Source organism: Thamnophis sirtalis, unplaced genomic scaffold (assembly GCF_051295495.1).
Source record: "Thamnophis sirtalis isolate CommonGarterSnake01/CBP01778 unplaced genomic scaffold, rThaSir2_p1.2 scaffold_15, whole genome shotgun sequence".
Taxonomy (NCBI): Eukaryota; Metazoa; Chordata; class Lepidosauria; order Squamata; family Natricidae; genus Thamnophis; species Thamnophis sirtalis.
Genome location: NW_028261395.1, coordinates 23,058,225 through 23,080,763, shown reverse-complemented (window position 1 = coordinate 23,080,763; position 22,539 = coordinate 23,058,225). Strand labels below are relative to the sequence as shown.

The 22,539-nt window shown below is 43.3% G+C and overlaps 1 protein-coding gene across 1 annotated transcript; it reads right to left on the bottom strand.

Annotated features, from left to right (window-relative positions):
• Positions 1-592: 592 nt before the first annotated feature.
• PLAU (plasminogen activator, urokinase) lies at positions 593-21,041 on the bottom strand. Its single transcript, XM_014064060.2, has 11 exons — positions 20,948-21,041; positions 13,268-13,387; positions 11,949-11,988; positions 10,875-10,979; positions 10,451-10,625; positions 9,589-9,680; positions 7,909-8,092; positions 7,149-7,291; positions 5,418-5,558; positions 4,337-4,482; positions 593-2,969 (listed from the first exon to the last, which is right to left on the bottom strand). Exons 2-11 carry the CDS (start codon positions 13,328-13,330, stop codon positions 2,781-2,783), a joined length of 1,278 nt encoding a protein of 425 aa, XP_013919535.2. The 5' UTR covers positions 13,331-13,387; positions 20,948-21,041; the 3' UTR covers positions 593-2,780.
• Between the last annotated feature and the right edge of the window lie 1,498 nt (positions 21,042-22,539).

Here is a 22,539-nt window from a genome sequence, read left to right as displayed (position 1 = left end):
AGCAGAGTGATGGCATTTGAGAAATAGTTGTCATTGTGTCTAGTTGTTCTGGTGTCCAGAGGGTAGAAGTTGAAACAATTTATGTCCAGGATGTGAGGGGTCTGTAGATATTTTCACAGCCCTCTTTTTGACTTGTGCAATATACAGGTTCTCAATGGAAGGCAATTGTTTTTTCTGCAGTTCTAATTATCCACTGAAGTCTGTATCTGTCTTGTTTGGATAGCAGACGGTATTATAATGGAGTGCATGGGAATTGCTTTGTAGCACAGGGATCCCCAATCCCCAGTTTGTGGAGCAGCACTGATCCGTGACATGCCAGAAACTGGGCCGTTCAAACAAGTGGAGCACCCGCCACAGGATTCAGGCAGCATGCATAACCACGCCTCCTCTGATCTATGGAAAACCCTCACTCCGTTGAACTGTTCCCTGGTCCGCAAAAGATTGGTGGCCACTTTTCTAGCACAATGAACATGGAGATGATTGCCTGAGATGGAGAAATTGTATAACCACCCCACCCTTTCATTGATCTCTGGGGGGGGGGGGATAGCTTGATCTTACCAGAAAGACACCTCAAAGAAGACACAAACATCTGTCTCATTAACAGGGAATTTTATTGGTTGTTCAAACCCGTAATATATATATAAACAATAAGTTAAATAAAGTAAAAATATTAAATAACAAGAGAGGGTGCCAGCCCCCATACAAATTATTTGAATAAAAGAATAATATAAAAAGCTAATACTATTTATGAATCACAGAAAACAAGCAAATCGCCAAACTATACATTAAACCAGGAGTCTCCAACCTTGGCAACTTTAAGACTGGTGGACTTCAACTTCTTGAATTCCTCAGCCAGCTTTGCTGGCTGAGGAATTCTGGGAGTTACAGTTGAAACAACATTATATGGGACTACTCATGTTGATCAAATTCCAGCCTTGTTCAGGTTGTATTCAGACTCAGAAGAGATGGTAGATGCATCTGGAAATTGGGACATTTATGGGATTATCCCCGAGAATGCATTTGACCTTAAAATCTGTAGACATATCTGCATTACCCACTTAGATCATTTTGCTGTTGCTCATAATTTTATCAAAGACTTCTGAGCATCCCATTAACTTTCCAACATTCCATCTCATCCCATCTTCAAGGACCATTTCACTCTTTGGCTCAGCTGTGTTGAATGTTCTTTCTTGTGCCTTGTGCCATTGAACACTGGTGGAATTTGACACATAATAAAATGCAGCCACTTTACTGCTAAACAATTAGCCGGATCTGTCATTAAGAGAGGGACCAAGGGTCCACAGAAGTTTCTAGAAGACTGAGATGGAGGATGCTGAAGTACAGTGATGATTTAGCCACGTTGAATGCAACACTCTTTTATCTCGTGAATTTATAGCAGGGAAATGCAACTCTGAACATTATAATTTAAACAATTTTTCTAACACTTGCTTCCTAAGGCTTTCAAACAAAATATCCAATGCAGGGTTTCTCAACCTTGGCAACTTGAAGATGTCCGGACTTCAACTCTCAGAATTCCCCAGCCAGCATTCGCTGGCTGGGGACTTCTGGGAGTTGAAGTCCAGACATCTTCAAGTTGCCAAGGTTGAGAAACACTGATCTAATGCATTTCTGACCTTTTAAAACAAAAGTAATACCAGAAATAGTTTGAGTTAAGTTCAAAACATTGATCAACCATAGCTCCAATTAATTTCAACTGAAGCTCTTTCTTATGGATTATGTTCCTGCCTCCATTTTTTCTTAAATTCTTGAGACCTTCTGCTTTCTGCCTTACTTAGCAGGACTGGCCTAGCCAAGTTCTCTATGGACCTAAAAACTTTCTACTATTTTAGAAAAGAAGGGCCTGCTTGCTTAGAGAAATAATGAAGACGCTAATCTTGGAGTTTTAATAATGCCATCAGCAGCACGTAGGTATTCCCAACATTTTTTACCACATTGCAATTATTTCAAATTGTATATGGCACAAAAACTTGAGGATGAAAAAATATTCTTGGGTGGGCCCCAAAATGGATCATTTGCTTAAAACCTTATTTTATCTCCAACACAGTTGGGAAGATGCTAACGAACAAGTGCCAGGACTGGTTCACATGTGAAACACAACTATCAGTAAAACCTATCAGTAATTTTTAATGTATTGTTGTATCTACACCACTGTTTTCATAGAAACTGGAATGTCAATAAGTACTGAGGAATGATGGGGTTTTTTTTTTACCTCAATATTGTGTCAGATTGCATTTTTAAAAAGTCAGTTAAAAAGTCAGCTAAATATAGCAAATATCAATCTGACAGTGCAAATCCAGTTAAAAGTCTTTCAAATTTCATTCAAATTAATACTGCAATATTTTAAAATAATATCAAATTGTACATTTCTGTACAGCAGCGCTAGCTGTTGGTAAGTTAATTATCAATTTTAAAACCTTACGAAAATCTTTTTTAAAAAAACCCCCACTAAGATTGCATAACACCAACTCTTCTCTGGGACATGATTTAAAATCCCACTCAAATGTCTTATTTAAGAGTTAAGTAGGGTGATTTGGCATGGGATAGTTTTTGTATTGTTCCCAGCAATGGGTTGAGCATCTCTTCCTCCGGAGAAAGATTGAATGTTCACTTTAACAAATGAATCCCACAAGACCTTGGAAAGAACCATCAACTCCAACTCAGGGCTCGGCATGTCAAACACCTGCGAAGACTTGGCTCAAATTCCATGTTTCTGACATCATGGCTGACACCAAGCAAAGGGAAACGCCCCCCTTCCCCTTTCATTTCGGAGGGTAGAAACTTTTGAAATGGATTCTGTTCATGTGGGATTCAATCCAAGGGATGTATCTGGTGACTCTGGTGTACACGCCGGGCTTCTCTTGCTTTGCACAGCCATCTCCCCAGCTGACGATCCCATACAGCACCATCCTGCCGTTGGACGTGCAGGTGAGGGGACCACCTGAATCTCCCTGGAAGAACCAAGCAAGACGGAAGGTTATCAGCAAGGGAAGGTCGCATAGTCTGAAAGTACAATTTCAGTTGTGATCTCTTGTGTTCACAGCAGTGACTTTTTTGTGGCCTGTTGGCGGCCAGCCACTCTGGCAGCCAAATCAGATGAGGAGGCAACATGGGAGTCTGGGCCGGCATCAAGGCAGCCTGAGAGTGCTGAGGGGGAAGAGGGAATGGAGCTATCAGAGAGAAAAAGACAGAGGTGGAACCTGGGCTATCCATCAGCCCTCAGATAGAGGTTTGGAGGTGGCTGATGTGGAAGAGGGGGAACAGCTGGGTCCAGTGCCTGAAGTGCGGATACGCAGAAGGCAGAGGAGAGGAGAGCAGTGGAAATCTATGGGCCGGTCCTTGGGAAGGAAGTTAGTATCACGGTTGCTAGGTGAATCTGGCTTCCCCACATGTACCTAGAATGCTGGAACCCTCATAAATACATGCCAGTTGCAAAGCATCCCAATTCTGAACGCATGAACCATGGAGATGCTGCAACAGTTGTGTGAAAAATGGCCATGTCACTTTCTTCAGTGCCACTCAGAGGTGGGTTCCTACCGGTTCGCACCAGTTCGGTAGAACCGGTTCGTCGAATCTACCGAACCGGTTAGAAGAGGTTCCACCAGTGGACCCGGAACGCAGGCCACATCTACAGAAGAGGTTCTAAAAATTTTTGAAACCCACCACTGGTGCCACTCTAACTTCAAATACTCACTAACAGTTGAAAGTCGAGAACTACCTGAATTATCCAGACAAATAAACCATATTGTGGCTTAATGTGTTTCCTGAGTCAGAGGTGGTATTCAGCAGGTTCTGACCAGTTCTGGGGAACTGGTAGTGGAAATTTTGAATAGTTCAGAGAACTGACAAATATCACCTCTGACTGGCCCCGCCCCATCTATTCTCTGCCTCCCGAGTCCCAGCTAATCAGGAGTAAATGGGGATTCTACAGTATCCTTCCCCTGTCATGCCAACCAAGCCATGCCCACAAACCATGCCCACCAAGCCACACCACGCCAACCAAGTCATGCCCACAGAGCTGGTAGTAAAAAAAATTGAATCCCACCACTGGCCTGGATACAATACAATAGCAGAGTTGGAAGGGACCTGGGAGGTCCTCTAGTCCAACCCCCTGCCTAGGCAGAAAACCCTATACCGTTTCAGATCTACCTAATGTGCTAAGCAATTGTTGAGTTCTGATGCTATATTGCGACATTATGTTCCACCCATCCCAGATTAGGCAAGCTTAGCGTATTACAAATCTACTCTGCATAGCCCTCTTCCTCACCACAGTATTCTGTAATTACCAAATACGTAAATGTCTCCTAAACAAACTTACGCTGCATGCGTCTGACTTCCACTCCGGGTGTGAAGCGCACAGCATGTTCTCATTCACGTTGCGACCCATGTAGTATCTTTTACACGTGGACTGGGGTATCAACTGTACAGTAGCTGATTTCAGTACTCGCGAGTAGAAAATGGCCGCTGTAGACAAAACAGATAAAACTGGTGTGGGACAAAGTTGATGTGAACGTTTTAACTTCTAAGAAAACAGAAGGGAATGAGGATTCCCACATGCCCAAACCTTGCTTGTAGCCCATGGTCCAACCACATGTGCAGAGTCACAAATTTGAGGCTTTGCAAGGGTGGAACTGCAGCAGAGATGTGTATTCTGACCAGTTCTAGAGAACCGGTAGCGGAAATTTTGAGTAGTTCGGAGAACCGGTAAATACCACCTGACTAGCTCCGCCCCATCTATTCTCTGCCTCCCGAGTCCCAACTAATCAGGAGGAAATGAGGATTTTGGAGTAATCTTCCCCTGGAGTGGGGAGGGAATGGTGATTTTGCAGTATCTTTCCCCTGCCACACCCACCAAGCCATGCCCACCAACCCATTCCCACCAAGCCATGCCCACAGAACCAGTAGTAAAAAATTGGTGGGATTCAAAAAATTTGAATCCCACCACTGAACTGCAGATATGGTCCAGGCAGTCAAAATAGGGGTCATAATCATTCAATCAAAGCTCCACCTATTTTTCATGTATCACATATAAAAATAGATAGAGCTTCAACCAATGCTGGGTTCCTACCAGTTAGGACCGATTCGGCCAAACCGGTAGTGGTTTGGTGGCCTGGGTCGCTGGAACTGGCAGCAACCAAGGCTGCCACGCCTCCAAACCGGTTCTCCGTGCGGTGCCATAGGCGCCACCATCTTGTCTGTTTTTTGCTTCTGTGCAGAACAATTTTTATTGCACTGCCTATGCGTGCACATCAAGCGCGCACACGAAGTGCGCACACAAGTGAACTGGCAGTAGTGCCTGACGGAACCCTCCCCTGGCTTCAACCATACTCTAGTGGCTACCATCCTGTCTGTTTTTCCCCATACTCTGAGATGCCTGAAGGGAAAAAACATGCACTTACATTTGTTTTCTTTTCCATAACCAGAAACTTCACAGAGGGAATTGTCTCTCAGCATTAAATCCTCTGAGGGCAAACAGATGGTTTTGACAATGGCCGACTCTTCTGCACATTGGCCAGAGGAGGACCTGATCTTTATTAGGGCTAAAATAAGAGAGAAGGAAAGAAAAAAAAAAGAATATCTCAAAACTGTAAAAAAAAAAAATCCTTCAAGTTACCGGTATTTATTCTGATGGGGGAAAAAAATCACCCAATCCATCGCTTTTCCAAATAATTTAATAATATGCTTTAGTCTGCACGTGCATTAACTCTCATTTAACTGTTGATAAATTTATTTCTAAAGTTAAATTACAAAATCGAAATCTTTGGTCTTCCCCAGCCACATTTGGATTGAAATCACAGCTAGAAAATATACTACAGCTTTCAAGTAGCTATTTTCTTTACTCAGTCTAAAACATAAATATTAATCAATTAATACTGATCCCCATCGGATATCAGTCACACTGAACTCAAATTAGCTGGATTCATACTTAATAACTGTCTGGTTTGGTTCTGCAACCCAACAAGACAGACACAGACTTCAGAGGATAATTAGAACTGCAGAAAACACAACCTGCCTTCCATTGAAGACCTGTACACTGCACAGGTCAAAAAGAGGGCTGTGAAAATATCTGCAGGCCCCTCACATCCTGGACATAAATTGTTTCAACTCCTACCCTCAAAATGACACTATAGAACACTGCACACCAGAACAACTAGACTTGAAGACAGTTTTTTCCCAAATGCCATCACTCTGCTAAACGAATAATTCACTAAGTCTGCATTACTATTACTATTAATCTTATCAACGTTCCTGTCACCCATCTCCTCCCATTTACGACTGTATGACTGTAACTTTGTTGCTTGTATCCTTACGATTTATATTGTTTCCTAATATGATTTGATTGCTTAATTGTACCCTATCACTATCATTAACTGTTTTACTTTATGATTCTTGACGAATGTATCTTTTCTTTAATGTACACTCAGAGCATGTGCACCAAAGACAAATTCCTTGTGTCCAATCACCCTTGGCCAATAAAGAATTCTACTCTACTCTACTCTACTCTACTCTACTCTACTCTACTCTACTCTACTCTACTCTAATCTAATCTAATCTAATCTAATCTAATCTAATCTAATCTAATCTATTCCAATGAAACCAATGGGACTTCCATTAAATCTCACTTACTTCAGTAGCCCTATGCTAAGTGTAGGCAGATTTAGAATTAAATACATGTGCAACAACATTCTTCCCTCGTTTATATCTAACTGAACTGTGAAATCAAAAGTTCCTGCAACATGGATCACACACAAAGCTAAAATAGCAGTCAAATTAACTCTGAATGATTGGTCTTCTCTAGTCTCTTTAAATATTAATCTGATCTCTTTAACTTTCTACACATGCAGTCTTTCCAGAAAAAGAAATGATGACATTTCTGGTTCTCAAAATGTTTGACTATACTGATATTCATGTTAATATTCTCAAAAATATTGCTAATGAATGAACACCTCACTAGTTTGGAGAAAAGGAGAGAAGAATTCATTTGCATTCACACTTTTTCTAAACTGTTATTTGTGGTCATGCACACACACACACACACACACACACACACACTCTTATTGTATTTCAGCATAAGAATCAAATCAGAAAGTTTTGTGCTGGACAGGAGGATAATGCAAAAGGTCACTTACCAATATCATTGTTATAATCTTCATTTTCTTGTAAATACTGCTCGTGAATGATAAGCCTCTCGACTCTAAACTCTTGATCATTTGCATTGCTGGCATTTGTTGCAGATCTTCCCAGCCTAACTATGAACTTGGAGGTATCAGAGCTACAAAAACAAAAAAGGCAAATAAGGCACAGCTGTAAATTTCAGAGAGAATTTCCACCAATCCATTTCATTCTGTTGTCAAACCCTTACAATTATTTGACTCATTGTATTCTTTGCACAGACACACAAAGCGCTTCATAAAATTCAGGGATGCACAGAGGGTTTGGGAGGCCTGCAGAGTGCTCCTGGGAGCTGGGGAGGGCAAAAATGAGATCTGTTGGGGGGGGGAGTCCAAAAACGGGGCACAAAAGCTGTTTGGTTTTCCTGATTTTTTTTTAACCTGGAGCACTGGCATTAATTGGGAACACAGGCAGAGCACGGGACCCTCCTGGGCTCCATTTTCACTGGAAGAGGACTGCAGGAAGCGTCGTGGTTGAAAATGGAGCCTGGGAGGGCTGTGTGTGGCCCTCCTGAGGTTTGTTTTTGCTCACAGAGGCACCGTGGGCCAGTTCTTAACTGTTTCCAGATGCAGGCCCATGGGCCAGATCTAAGCACCCGGTGGGCCAGACACGGCCCGGGGCATTGAGTTTGACACCCCTGCTGTAGAGGCTGATCCTATTCAGACAATTGACTTAGCAATGAAGACGAGGCAAAGGATGTTTGGGTGGGGTACATACCTTTTTGGGAAGCAATGTGCTGCTGTAAGGACCCAGCAGGGGTCAATGAGGGTGCCACCACAGAAAAATTGATTCCCTCTGGAACGGAAGATGGTGGCTATCCAAGGCTGGGACTCAATAGAGGCCTTCTCCCCACCCGCAACCTTGTAGTTCATGGTTAAGGTCCTCTGGCCACACGTCCTGCCTATGAAACAAAAGAAAACAACACAACCCTCAAAGCTTTGCTCCAATGACAACCGGCAAGTCTTCTGCCCTCATCACATTACACACAAAACACGAGAATCTCTGGGAAATTGCCTCTAAAATGGCTCATTTTACTAAAGCAGATTCTCAGCCAACTAAACTTTAGCAAAATGACTACAAAACGAGAAGGGACTTTCATACTGCCTTTACCCCAAAACAACAACAACCTTGCATATTAGGGAAGGAACCTAGCAGGTTAGATAGGGGGCAGGTTGAAATAGGGGTGTGTTTTTACAAATGTCTTTGCACCTTTTGCAAACGCTTTTCAGAAATTGAGAAGACACAATAGGGAGCAAAGATGTTTGAACCTGAAAACACCTGGGAGCAGTACGATTCCCCTTCCTTGGTACCACTTCCACTCTCCTTCACTGATCGCACCTAAGAGCTCAGTTATGGGGACATCTGTGCCCCTCCAGTTGCTTCACAACTGAAATTCTCCCAGCTCCCCCTGTTGAGGTTGCAGGAGATGATCACCTGAAGGTCCATTCTTCGCAACCTCTCTTCTAGATAAATCTAGGTAGCTCCTGTTGCCCAGACTTGCAAATTAGGTAAAGGTTCCCCTTGCACATATGTGCTTAGTCGTTCCCGACTCTAGGGGGTGGTGCTCAACATTCAAAGTCGAAGAGCCAGCATTGTCCAAAAATGTCTCCGTGGTCATGTGGCCATCATGACTAAATGCCAAAGGCGTACGGAACGCTGTTACCTTCCCACTAAAGATGGTTCCTATTTTTCTACTTGCATTTTTATATGCTTTCGAACTGCTAGCAGAAACTGGGACAAGTAACAGGAGCTCACTCCGTTACACGGTACTAGGGATTCGAACCGCCAAGCTGCTAACCTTTCTGATCAACAATCCTATGCAAATTGAATTAAAAAGGGCTAAAAATGGGCTAAAAGAAGCTTGGCAAAGAGAGACTCTCTGGACAATGGATAAGCTACGGAGAAAATCTCCCTCTCACTCTGGGGACACCTTAAGCTCCTGTTAAACCATTTAAAAATGGACCATCCTGAGACATCCATCACCTCTTCATCACAACAGAACATCTTACAAACATTTTTAAAAAGCAATTGCCAAACAGGACTTTCTAGTTCTCGCAATAAAATTTGGATCCTCTGCAATATAACATACTTTGATTTTAAGTGGGACACGTTTATCTCTTTTTTTTTGCTTTTCACATACTCAGCCATTTTCATGACTATGTCAAGTTGGATTATCAAATTCAATAATACTTAAAAGTTTACATTATAACCTATGGCTTTTTTGGTGTGTGTTTTGTGTGTATACATTTTTCTTACATTTTTGCCCACCACATATAATATACAAATAAAAGTTCTTAAATATAATGGTGAAAAAAAGATATGACAAGCTGACCATGTGTCATGTTAACATCTCTTCAATCTCCCATTGTGGGTCTCATCATTATCTATATAACTTACCGCTTTGACATGAGGGTATGCTGCAAGATGTCACAGTTGTGCGGTATCCCTTCCGAACATAACACCATGGCTTAGAATTGCCACCAGGATTCCTAGAAAACCATAAAGCATATTCGTAAGGATTAACACTCCGAAAGATCAAAACTGATCTCTAAGATTCATATTAAAGGTTCCTTATCACATTAACCCTGCAAGAACCATATAATTATTTGACAAAAGAAGATGAACTTTCTGAAAAATAACTTTTGATTGATGGCATGTGGCCACAGCCAAAAGTTCTTTTATTTAGTTGATAGAAAAAAAGTTAGCCTTGTGCATGGTCACCTTAAGAGACTATGTCAAAGAAGAGGAGGGGAAAATCAGTTCTTCAAAAGTTTGAGAAGAATATGTCGTCTGGCAGCTGAGCTGCAGAATCTGCATTGTTGCTTTCATTCTTGCAAAACATCAGAAGCAGGGGTGGGCTTCAAAAATTTCAGCAACGGGTTCTCTGCCCAGCTGCTGCGCGGCTGTGGCCATGGTGAGTGTGGCCTAATCCACCTCCTGCCCCACGACTGGGGGTGGGTGGGAGTTTTCACCTTCCCCAGGCTCCAGAAGCTTTCCTCGAGCCTCTGAGAGGGCAGAAACTTCCTCCAGAGCCTCCGCACAGGCCCTGCACTTACCTCACATCCAAAATGGGCTGTGTGGAGACTCCTGGGAGGGGAGGGATGGGGTGGGAGAAGTGGGGTGGGCGAGGCCAGCCAGAGGTGGGATTTGGAGGTTCTCTGAACTGGCCATAATCCAAATGTATAGATGGGCATGTGGAAGGCGGGAAACACAGCTCTGCTTGCAAAAGGCGTTCGATTATATAGACTAACATTATTACCTGCAATAGTTGTGTCTGCCTAAGCCAAGCTCCAGCGAATTTTCCATGTGCGCATTGTAGGGCCACCTCCTGAGATAGTGGGAGTTCCAGGGCAGACAGCTTTCCCCATTCTCATTCTCTGACTCAGTCCCTCGGTAGTTGATGCCATCCCCAGTGTAACATCTGGTTTCAACATCTGAAGGAAAGGAAAGAGTCAACGCTGAGTCATGCCTGAGAGAGGAGTGCTGATTTCGGAAACCGCACAGAGAAGCTTCCATTTCCTCCCTTTAGGTCATTGTAACAGCTTCCTCCGGCCACAAGAGGCTTTTGCAACAATGAAGGAGGGCTGTGTACAACGATGTACACAGCCCTCCTTCATCCGAATGCCAGATTATCTTATCCAACCAGTTCCCCAACAGAAGAAATGAAAAAAAAAGTGAAGTACCTATCTCACAGTGATCTCCCTCATACCCTTCAGGACACAAGCAGGTCTTAATTTGAGAAAACAAGCCATAGATCAAGCAACTTCCGCCATTCAAACAGTCACAACCTGTTAATCAGATATTTGGAAAAAAAGTATGTTTTATTAAAACCATAAATATGTAGCATGTCTTATGTACACTATGGATTTAGTGCAGGGGTGTTAAACTCGGGGCCCGGGGGCCAGAACTGGCCCCTTGGGGTGCTTAGATCTGGCCCATGGGGCCCCACTGGAAGCAACAAAGAACTGGTCTATGGTGCCTCTGCCAGCAATAATGGAGCTTGAAAGGGCTGCACAAGGCCCTCCCGAGCTCTATTTTCAGCTGCAATGGCCTCCTGCAGCCCTCTGCCAGTGAAAACAGAGCTTGGGGTTGCAGGACATCAAGCTGGCCATGCCACCCCAGCCATGCCCCCCTGCATCCACCCCAAGGTCAAACACAACCCTGATGTGGCCCTCAATGAAATCGAGTTTGACACCCCTGATTTAGTGGAGCCAAACTGTTTCCCCCTCCCACCTACCCGTGAAAGTTGCTGCTCCTTAGAGGTTAAGGACCAGGGTTGGGCTGCTATGGGTTCTCACAGGTTCGGGAGAACCCGTAGCGAACTTTATGGGCAGTTCAGAGAACCACCAAATCTCACCCCTAGCTGACCCCGCCCAACCCTCCCCGCCCCTCCTAGGAGTCTCCGCAGCCTGTTTTGGATGCGAGGTAAGTGCAGACCCCACATGGAGGCTTGGGGAGGGGGAAAAACAGGCCTCCCGGAAGTTCTGGAGGGCCGGAAACAGGCTCATTTCCGGCCTCCGGAGCCCGGGGGAGGCAGTTCTCGCCCTCCCAAAGACTTGAGGAAATGTGCAGGAGGCCGACTAGGCCATGACCACCATGCCACGCCCATCCAGCAACCGGGCAGAGAACCCGTTGCTGAAATTTTTGAAATGCACCCCTGTTAAGGACCAAAATGTGGCAGCAATTTGTAATTTGCTACTTGACCAAACTGTAGCAATCCCTAAATATTAATAAAAAGGAAAAAAGTTTATTATTACCTTTGTAGTCATATTTCTGCTGTTTCTGCCAAAGGTAAGTCTAAAACAGAAGAACATCTATAAATACACACACGCATGGATTAACATATTAACATTTTTTTTATTATTTGATCCAGCTACAAAAAAGGATTTTGGTGTTTCCTCATGAAAACTCTGAATCCCATTTATTTTCTCCAGTGAGAATAATTCAGGAAGAATCATTGCTAGATGTTAGCATTTGTGCCCCTCCAAACATTGATTTCCCCAACTGCATTATTAATGTAAAAGGGGAAAAAAAGACTGCTACTGATGGAGAAATCAAATTAAGCTGCATTTAAGACATGTAGTACATTAAAATTTATTTCATTAAATGTAGCTTCTCACAAAAAGTTGGTACAGTTCTCTGCTCGAAAATAGAATAAGGAATAGAATAGAATAAGGAATAGAATGGAATAGAATAGAATAACGAATAGAATAGAACAAAACAGAATAGAATTCTCTATTGGCCAAGTGTGAATGGATGCACAAGGAATATGCATGGTCTCAATGTACATAAAGAAAAATAAAGTAGCATACATTCATGAAGAATCATAAGATACAACACTTCATGATTTAGATGATTTAAAAAAAAGACACAGCAGAAAACTGTAGGCAGCATTCACAAATGCATCTACAATGATGTCCAATTACTGAAAAAACACATGTAGAGCAGACCTGACTTGATCTTGATTGTATCCCTCTTTTAATGCAACTTTGGATTGAATTGGCTTTTTTTGGCTGCCGCTGCACACTGCTAGCTCATATTTAGCAGGTTGTCCACTAAGACTCCAAGATCCCTCTCACAGTCACTGCTATTAAGAAGTCTGGTTTCACTCACTTTATTTGTGTAATTTTGGTTTTTCTTGCCTAAGTGTAAGATTTTACTTTTCTCTACATTGAATTTCATTTTAGCAGGTTAAAGGCCTAAGAAAAGGCCAGAAGAATCAAAAGCCTAGAAAGCAGTCCAATATTTGGGGGGGGGGGGAATGCAGACTACATAAAGAGAACGAGTAACACAGGACTGGGGGGGGGGGCAGGGACCACAATGTTGAAGTCACTTACTGCTTTAGAATGAACCTATCACCGGGTTAGCTTAGTTACAAGTGCCAACTCATTAACACATCATCTAAACAAAACGTTGTCTACGCTTACAAGTGAAAAGCCACAAGGAAGGGAAGAAAAAAAAGGACTAAAAATAAATTTGGATCATAGGAAGGAGCGGAAGCTTCATATTTATGTTCAAAAATGGAAGTAAGTCCTAGCCGTTGTCAGTTGTACTATTGAAGGGTTACACAACATACCGAAGCTGCCATCTCGGCGATGAATGCGCTCAGCATGACAAAGAGGACGGCTAGCGGATTCATCTCGTTAGGCAACAGGTTCCTATTTTCAGTGACTTTGCTTCTTCTTTTTGCTGGACTCTGAAAAAAGAAAAGAATAAACTTGTAATTTGGGGCAACCTTTAATTAAAGCCTTCTGTCTCCATTCCCAGTTTTGGAGACCGATGGAGTGGTTGACTCACAATGGCTTTTCTCTTTACCCATTCTTTTGAACTTCAATGCAAATTAGAGAGTGGATAGGAATTAGTGTTATTAAGGGAAGCACGCCAAGATATTCTTTATGAGACTCCCTTGGAACAAGAAATAATAAATAAGATACTAACATGTGCAGAGATGGACAGACAGACAGCTCAAGGACAAGAGTGAGACAGAATATCACGAAATCTGGGAGAAATGGTACTGATGGTTAGAAATGAGGGGAAAAGATCGGGACAGAAAAACACAGATAAGTTAAGAATTTGAAATATGGTATTAATATTGTATGATTGGTAGGAACTGGATATGTATATGTACTAATAGTAGCTATATAACGAAAGGGATAGGGATAATGGGTAGGCAATTTGGCAAGATTACACTTACTTATGTAATAGATATAAACTTACTGTTGTAAGATCTAAGCACACTACGGAAATGACTATGCCAGAAATGTTGACCTATGTCAAATGTTTTAATGTTTACCTAATAAAAACCTTTAAAAAACATATTCTTTATGAATTTTCTCACTGATACCAACTGAATCTTGTCTTTTCACTTCTCTTTCACTGGACAAAAAGCAAGCTAGCAATAGCACTTAGGCTTATATACTGCTTTACAGCCTTCTCTAAGCAGTTTACAGAGTCAGCCTCTTGCCCCCAACAATTTTGGTTCTCATTTTACCCGCCTCAGAGGGATGGAAAGTTGAGTCAACCTTGAGCCTGGTGGATTCGATCTGCCAAATTGCAGGCAGCCAGCAGTCACAGAAATAGCCTGCAGTACTGCATTCTAACCACTGCGCCACCATGCCTCATTCCCCAAGATATAAATCTAATAGCCAAACACACAAACTACATAACCAAAGGCCCCAAAGTTTTTTAAAAAATCCTGCTTAAAACAGCAAAATAAAACACAATATTGGCTCCCAAGGTGGACAGCAAGTAAGTTACAACATGGAAGATTTTGTACCGTTGCTATCAATTTCTTTAAAACTCTCCTAACCTCCAAATATTGCCCCAAATATTGTATGGTTCTCAAGTAGGTCTCTGTATTTGGAACAGGTGGTTCCAATCATATTTCCTGCTAAGCCAAGAGGTGCAGATAATGGCCTAAACTTACAATGAGGGATGCCTAGAAATAGACAAGGTGTGGCTAAAAAAACCCAGATGATAGTCCCTTCCGAGCCTCAATCACCCTATTGTGATAACCAGCCTGACTTTTTAAAACATACCTTGTCCACTCTCTATGTTAGGGCAAGGAAGCAGATTCCCAACTACTACTAAAGCCCCGGTTTTATCCCCTAAGATTATTTACTTCCAGTAAATAATTTACAGATTAACAGAGACGGAAGAGACCTTGTAGATCATCTAGTCCAACCCCCATCCAAGCAGGAGACCCTACACCATTTCTGACAGATGGAAGTCCAGTCTCTTCTTGAAAGCCTCCAATGATGAAGCTCCCACAACTTCCGAAGGCAACTTCTTTTCCATGAGTTGATTGTTCTCACTGTCAGAAAGTTCCTTCTTATTTCTAGGTTGAATCTCTCCTTGGTCAGTTTCCATCCATTATTCCTTGTCTGGCCTTCAAGTGCTTTGGAAAATAGGTCGACCCCCTTCCTCTCTGTGGCAGCCCCTCAAATATTGGAAGACTGGTCCTTCTCTTCACTAGACTTAGCCATGCCCAGGTCCTGCAACTGTTCTTTATGTGTTTTAGCCTCCAGGCCCGTGATCATCCTGGTTGTTCTTCTCTGCAATCTTTCTAGAGTCTCAACATCTTTTTTATAGTGTGACCAAAACTAAATGCAGGATTCTAGGTGTGTCTTACAAAGGCTTTAATGGATAACAATTTCCTATTAAGATGAAATAAGGGCATAGTACAATAACTAACATGTGGACTATCAGCAAGGCTGAGATGGTCCTTGCCCCTGAATGGTTGTGCCAATCACAGCAGTTCTGCAAATATTAAATAAAATCAAGTTCCCAACCGAAATAAACAGCTCCACATCCTGGAAGCAGGGTTAGGTGGCAAAAGGGATTTGAGAAGGTGCCAGCTATCCCTACTTACATTCCTAAAGTTAGGGAATGTTTGGGCTAGATATATTTTACTCTCAGCATTATTATACTGTAAGGAAGAAATTCTAAGATCCATGTAAGATACCTGTTTGTTCAACTAGAAACAATTATACACATGGTTCCCCCCCCCCTAGGGATATTCATAACATATAAATCTTACTCTTGCTTCATCAATATCCTGGGAGAACATTTTTGCTTGATTTAATATTTTTGCATGATTTAATTTTTTTTTCAGATTTTGATCTCTCTGCAATGCAAAATGTAGCAAAATCATTGTGCAGCAATAGTAAAACAACCCTCTAATCAATTCACTAGGTGCTCCTGATCCACATTTTTTTGTGTGCAAATTTCTGAAGGTTTTTAAAAGTCTGCAAAATCTGTTTATACCGAGATGACAATGGGGGGAAGATCTGCGTATTATCAAAGTTAACAATATCTACAATCACAAAATACTACAATGTGTTAATTGGATATTTATAAGTAATAAAAATAACAGGTTTGAGGGTCAATATTTTTTCTTTCCCATAAATCTTGAAATCCATATTTTTCCTGTATATTAAAGACTGGTTTTTTTAAGAAATTGGACAATATCTTTATAAAACTTTTGCAATGCAAACCCTTTGAAGTAAGAATGTGTGCCGGAATTGAATTACAGATCCCTGCTCCATTGATAGTAAGACCTTAATTCCCCCAAGTGATGACCTGATCTTTACAACTCCTGTGGCTATTTCTCCTCCCACCATTTAGAGACCAAAGTACCATTTCCATTAGTTGTTAGGAAACCAGCAAGCATATCACCTGTTTTGTTGCTAAATTAAGTGAGAAATCACCACTTTCCTGATTTGGGAAGTTCTGTCTTTATAGCTCTCGCTGCCTTAAGAAAGTTCAAAACATTCTTAAAGATCCATCTTATCCTAGACACCCCCTTTTTTTTTTAACTATTACCATCTGGCAGACGGTACAGGATAATAAAAAAAAGGACAAATAGGCTGAAAAACAGCTTCTATCCCAGGGTAGTAACTATATTGAATTCTACGGTATATAGTGCAATATTAATGCAGTATCAGGTTTTCAATTTTAATTGTATAGAATGCAAAGGGTGTGTGTGTGTTTATTTTTATAGTTATAATAGACACTGAATATGGCATTTAATTTTGTTGTACAATGTGCAACGATAATAAAGTAAACTAAACTTTTGTGGAAAAGTGAAAAGGAAACTGGATAAGAGATTGTTGAACTTAACTACCCGTTTCAAGCCACTCACTTCAGGTTTTTTCCTAAATTTGCAAAAAAACTTCAACAAGAAAATAGGGAACAAACTGCATGGGAAGAAACTGCTGACTCTCATAAGCCTGTTTGCGGTTGTTTTTGCTAGCTTATTCCCACATTGTGTCAATGGAAGCTCTTGCTGTTTCATTCTCACAGAGGTTTTAACCATCCAGATGTTAAAGAAAATGCCTTTGGCAGAATCTTAAGCCTATTTACTCAAAAGTAAACCCCAGGGACACGGTGGCTCAGTGACTAAGACGCTGAGCTTGTCAATCAGGAAGGTCGGCAGTTTGGCAGTTTGAATCCCTAGCACTGTGTACCAGAGTGAGCTCCCGTTACTTGTCCCAGCTTCTGCCAACAGAGCAGTTCGAAAGTACGTAAAAAGTAGAAAAATAGGGTCCACCTTTGGTGGGAAGGGAACAGCATTCTGTGCGCCTTCGGTGTTTAGTCATGCCAGCCACATGACCATGGAGACATCTTCGGACAGCGCTGCCTCTTCGGCTTTGAAATGGAGATAAGCACTGCCCCCTAGAGTTGGGAACAACTAGCACATATGTGTGAGGGGAACCTTTACCTTTAGTTGTATAAAGCTGCAGTTTAAGGCACAATTTTCTGTGTATTCCCTTGAAAATAAAGCCCACAGAACTTTACCTCTGAGTAAGCAAACGTGGAACTGATTGCATAGCAATATTGAAGCCTTACTTCAACCTTACTGCAGCAATGAGTTTTTAAGAAAATGAGAATTCAAAGACACATCAGATCAAATTGTGCTGTTCTGGCAAGAACAGATGTGCCTGCTTGTTTCATCCATTCTGACTCAGGATTATCAGGAAGAATATAATCTGTTTGCAGATCCCTGAATGATTTCCAAGAGGTTAATGAGAGGTTTCAACCTCTGTAGTAGTAACAATTAGTAATACCTTTTTAAGCTGCTGAAAGAGGAAGCCAGGAGAATTTGGCTTCAAGGTACCTGGCTCTTCATCCTTAGAGGATGTGTACCTGCCTAAGTTACTTTCACCTGCCAAGGACATGCTCAACTGCAGCTCCCTGCCTCTCACAATCGAGGTGGCTGGGAGTCTTAGTATACCAGCCTTGGGTAGCCTGTCCCTGTTCTATTGGGGGATCTAATCGATTCTGCAAATCTGAGATTTGCAGCAGGGTGTCAAACTCCATTTCATTGAGGGCTGCATCAGGGTTGTGTTTGACCTCAGGGGCAGGGTGGACATGGCCAGCTTGAGGTCACTCGTGGCAGGGGTGCTGCGGTGGCCCGAGCGCTCTGCCAGTGAAAATGAGCTCCAGAGCTCTGTGAAAACGGCAGAGGGAGGCAGGAGGCCGTCGCAGCTGAAAATGGAGCCTGGAAGAGTTGTACGCAGCTCTCTCAAGCTCCGTTTTCACTGGCAGAGAGTTGCAGGAGGCTGTGGCAGGAGAAAACGGAGCTCTGGAGCACATTTTCACTGGCAGAAGCATCACGGGCCAATCCTTTGCTGTTTCTAGGGTGGCCCTGCGGACCAGATCTAAGCACCTCGTGGGCCGCATCCGGCCCCCAGGCCTTGAGCTTAACACCCCTGTTCTACAGTCTTTCTAAATGACATCAAGTTCCTAATCAGACCACATATTTTTGACCTTCTTCAGTCAAACTCTTTAACTTACAGCATATTGCATATTAAATCAGTGCAATTCCTAAGTGTCCCCTTTCAGCCCTTTGCAAGACTTTGCGTGGTGCGGTGGTCTCCAATTCTGATCCACCGAGGACTTGCCCTTGGCTAAAAAGGACCAGTTGGCCAATAGCTCTATTTCTATTTTTTATATAAAAAGTTTTTTTTATTCTCTTACATACCATTGTAAGTATACATTCGCATAATTGTTATCCTTCTTTACATTTGTCATTCTTATACATTTGTTATTCCATTTAATAGATTATAATATACAATTTGAGTTGCTTTATTTACCATTCATTCCACCTGTCGTAACACCACCTTATTTTCCCTTTCTTTTCTCCCTCCTCCCTCCTCTACTTTCTTCCTTCCTCCTCTCCTTCCCCTTCCTTCCTCCCTTACCTCTCCCCGACTCCTACTCTTCCTCTTCCCCTTCCTTCTCTCTCTCCTTCTCTTTCTCTCCCTTCCACCCTCCTCTTGTTCTCTCCACCTCTCTCCCTTTCTTTTTCTGTTGTTATAGGTGTCTCTTTCAAATCTCAGTTTAAGTTTTCTTGGGATAGTATTTCTGCAAACCCAAATATAATTTAGTATCATTTCTTATTCCCTTACCTTTGCTAATCTATATAGCTGTATCTCTATTGCTTTGTGCATACAATCAGATGGAATTATAGATTAATATATAGATTAAAAGGGTGCTTCAGGCAGGAAGCTCAGCCAGCTCAGAGAAAGCTTGTATTAGCAAGTCCCTAACTCCCAGGTCGCCCTTTTTAAAAAATATCTCAGGCGCTTGGGAGGCGGTTTGTCCCTGAGGCAATTTTGGGAAGCCGTGTCTGCTGACTTCCCAGGCAGGCTGGGATTCTCTGCAGCCAGGGAGTTTCTCTCCCCCTGAGGTGTTTTCTTGGTTTCCTGGTGCAAACAGCTGCAAGTTGGATGGGTGACAAAAGAACACTTAAGGTATTTGTCCAGCCACAAAGAGGCGACTGAATGAAGGGCTGCATCAGCCAGGAGGGGCTGCAAACTAATAAGATCCAAGGCAAGAATGGGGGGGGGGGGTTTCCTCCTTGTCGCGAGGACAGCCCCAGCCCCAGGAAGGGAGCAAGCAAGCATGCAAATCCTGCGACTTCCCTGCACAGATGAACATTCAAGCATCGGCAGAGATGCAGAGAAGGATGCCCACGATGGGGTGGGGTGGGGGAGCACAAGTGCAAACAACCACGATGGCCCTGCCTGGAGAGAAAGCGGCATGCAAGAGCACATGGCTGGGGTGGGGGGAGGAAATGAAATTTGACTGACATTAGGAGAAATGGAGTGGTAGCTTCACCAAACTCTGAAGGGATTCTGAAGTGTGGGGATTGCTGGGGGCAATAGGCTGACTCTCTAAACTGTTTAGAGAGTGCTGTAAAGCACTGTGAAGTGGTATATAAATCTAAGTATTATTGCTATTACCCTTCCTTCCTTCCTTCCTTGGTGGCACAGTGCTTAGAATACAATACTGCAGGCTGATTCTGCCCACTTTCTGGAGTTCAATTCTAACTGGCTCAAAGTTGACTCAGCCTTCCGTCCTTCCGAGGTCAGTAAAATGAGGACCCGGTTTGTTGGGGGCAATAGGTTGACATTGTAAACCGCTTGGAGAGGGCTGGAAAGCACTGTGAAGTGGTATATCAGTCTAACTCAGGAATCTGCAAACTTGGCAGCTTTAAGACTTATGGACTTCAATTCCCAGAATTCTTCACAAGTCTTAAAGTTGCCAAGTTTGAAGACCTCTGTAAGGTCTCCTGCTTGAGGGGCGGTTGGGCTAGATGACCTACAAGGTCCCTTCCAACTCTGTCAATCTGTTCTAACACCCCTCAAATCCTACCAAAAAAAATTTCCAAGCTGGCTGGGAGATTCTGGGAATTGAGGTCCACAAGTCTTAAAGCCGCCAAGTTTGAAAGCCTCTATAGGGTCTCCGTTGGGCGGGGGTTGGACTAGATAACCTACAAGGTCCCTTCCAACTCTGTTAATCTGTTCTAACACCCCTCAAATCTTCCAAAAAGTTTTAAATTGGCCGAGTTTGAAGACCCCTGGTCTAAGGACTATTGCTATTCTTCCTGCCACCCACCCCCCCAGCAGAGTCGCGAGTTCTAATGGTGCGGGGTGAGGGGCATCCCGATGCAAAAGGGCTCTGCCAATGCAATAGGTTTCCCTATCACTTGGGCGGCGAGAGAAGCACAAAACTGCAGAACCGAAGAGCCCCGGCCGGGTCTCCTTCTGCATGCAGGCACGGGCGCGCCTTCCCCTCCATCCTGCAGCTTTGCAGGCGGGAGATCGCGCCGGGAAGGCGAGCCAAGCGACCTCTCTCTTAACGCCAAACCGCGAGAGGCTTCGGGGCTGTCCGGGGCGTTCGTCGGGAAGCCGCCCCGAGCCCTTCCTTCCTTCCCACGGTCGAGCCTCGCACCCGTCCCGGCACTTACCAGCCTCCCCGGTGCTCCGCGGAGTTCGCACAAGGCTAAACTTGCAGCGGGACTTCAGGCGCTGTCCAGCCGCCGCCGCTTCACCAATCGGATCGCTACCTGCCCGCTTGCCAGCGCCGCAGAGCCCATATATCAGCCCCGGCCTGGGCGCTGATTGGCCCGCTACCGCCGGTCACGCATTCCAACTGGGTGACGAGAGCGAGGCCCCGCCTCCCCGGGGGTGTGGGGAGGGGGGGCTGCTGCTTTCGAAGAGCGGCGAGGGTGACTCAGTGGGGAATTCTGCCGGGCGGCGTTGGTCCCGCTTCTTTTGCCAGCCGCGCCAAGGGAGATGCTGGGGGGCACATTAACAGAGTTGGAAGGGACCTTTTAGGTCTTCTAGTCCAACCCCCGCTCAAGCTGGAGACCCTACAGAGGTCTTCAAACATGGCAACTTTTAAGACTTGTGGACTTCAACTCCCAGAATTCCCCAGCCAGCTTGGAAACTGTTTGGAGAATTTGAGGGGTGTTATAATAGATTAACAGGGTTGGAACTTTGGAAGGGGCCTAAACTAGTCCAACTCCACTCAAGTCAGAGACCCTATAGAGATCTTCAAACCTGGCAACTTTTAAGACTTGTGGACTTCAATGCCCAGAATTCCCAGATAGCTTGGAAACTTTTTGGAGAATGTGTGGGGTGTTATAACAGATTAACAGAGTTGGAAGGGACCTTATAGGTCATCTGGACCAACTCCTCCCCTCTCCCCCACCCAAGCAGGAGACCCTATTTCTGACAAATGTCTAATCTCTTCTTGAAAGTCCCAACACCTCTGAAGGCAACTTCTGTTCCATGGCTTGATTGTTCTCACTGTCAGAAAGTTCCTCCTTATTTCTAGGTTGAATCTCTCCTTGGTCAGTTTCCATTCCTTGTCTGGCCTTCAGGTGCCTTGGAGAACAGCTTGAGGGGCAGAATGGAATGGGAATGGCAAAAATTAAAATAATTTTAATGTGTTTTAAAGCATTAAATATAATTGGTAAATTGTCCTATGGCCAGTTGGCTGTGATGAGTTGGCTGTTGCAATATGGCCATGGCGAGTAGCCGCAGCAGGTTGGCTGTGGCAAGGTGTCCCATTCCCTCCAAGACCCCTGGAATAGATCCATGATGTTCCCCACGGGTGGGTTGGCAGAAACAGATTTTCCCTCCCTATGGAATTTGGAGGTCTCTAGCATATTTGTGTTATCATATATCTGCACTCTACTCCCTTATAAAGTCGCATGAATAATGTCACAACTGATATAATGACTAGTACTTTCATTTGGTTATGTTGCTTTTGCATATTGCTTAACATGACTAAATAGTTTATACATTCATAAACAGTGTAATTAACTATGTACATCCATAGCAATCTCCATATTTCCCACCTTCATTCATTCCTTTTCCACATCTATTTGCAAATAGATTAATGCTTACCCCATTAATTCAAAGCAAGCAGATTTTTTTTTCCCTAAGCAGTCAGCATTCTCATTAATTCTTCCGTCTCCAAACAGTCCAATATTTTTTTTTCTCTTCACATTTATCATGTTTCCCTCGTTGCATTTTTGTCCTCTAGAAATAT

Excerpts from the sequence above, each read along its gene's own strand:
- PLAU (XM_014064060.2), bottom strand. The coding sequence starts at position 13,330 with ATGAATCCGCTAGCCGTCCTCTTTGTCATGCTGAGCGCATTCATCGCC. Across the intron at positions 8,093-9,588 it reads CATACCCTCATGTCAAAGCG|GCAGGACGTGTGGCCAGAGG; the intron begins GTAAGTTATATA and ends TTTGTTTCATAG. Across the intron at positions 5,559-7,148 it reads AGATTATAACAATGATATTG|CCCTAATAAAGATCAGGTCC; the intron begins GTAAGTGACCTT and ends CTCTTATTTTAG.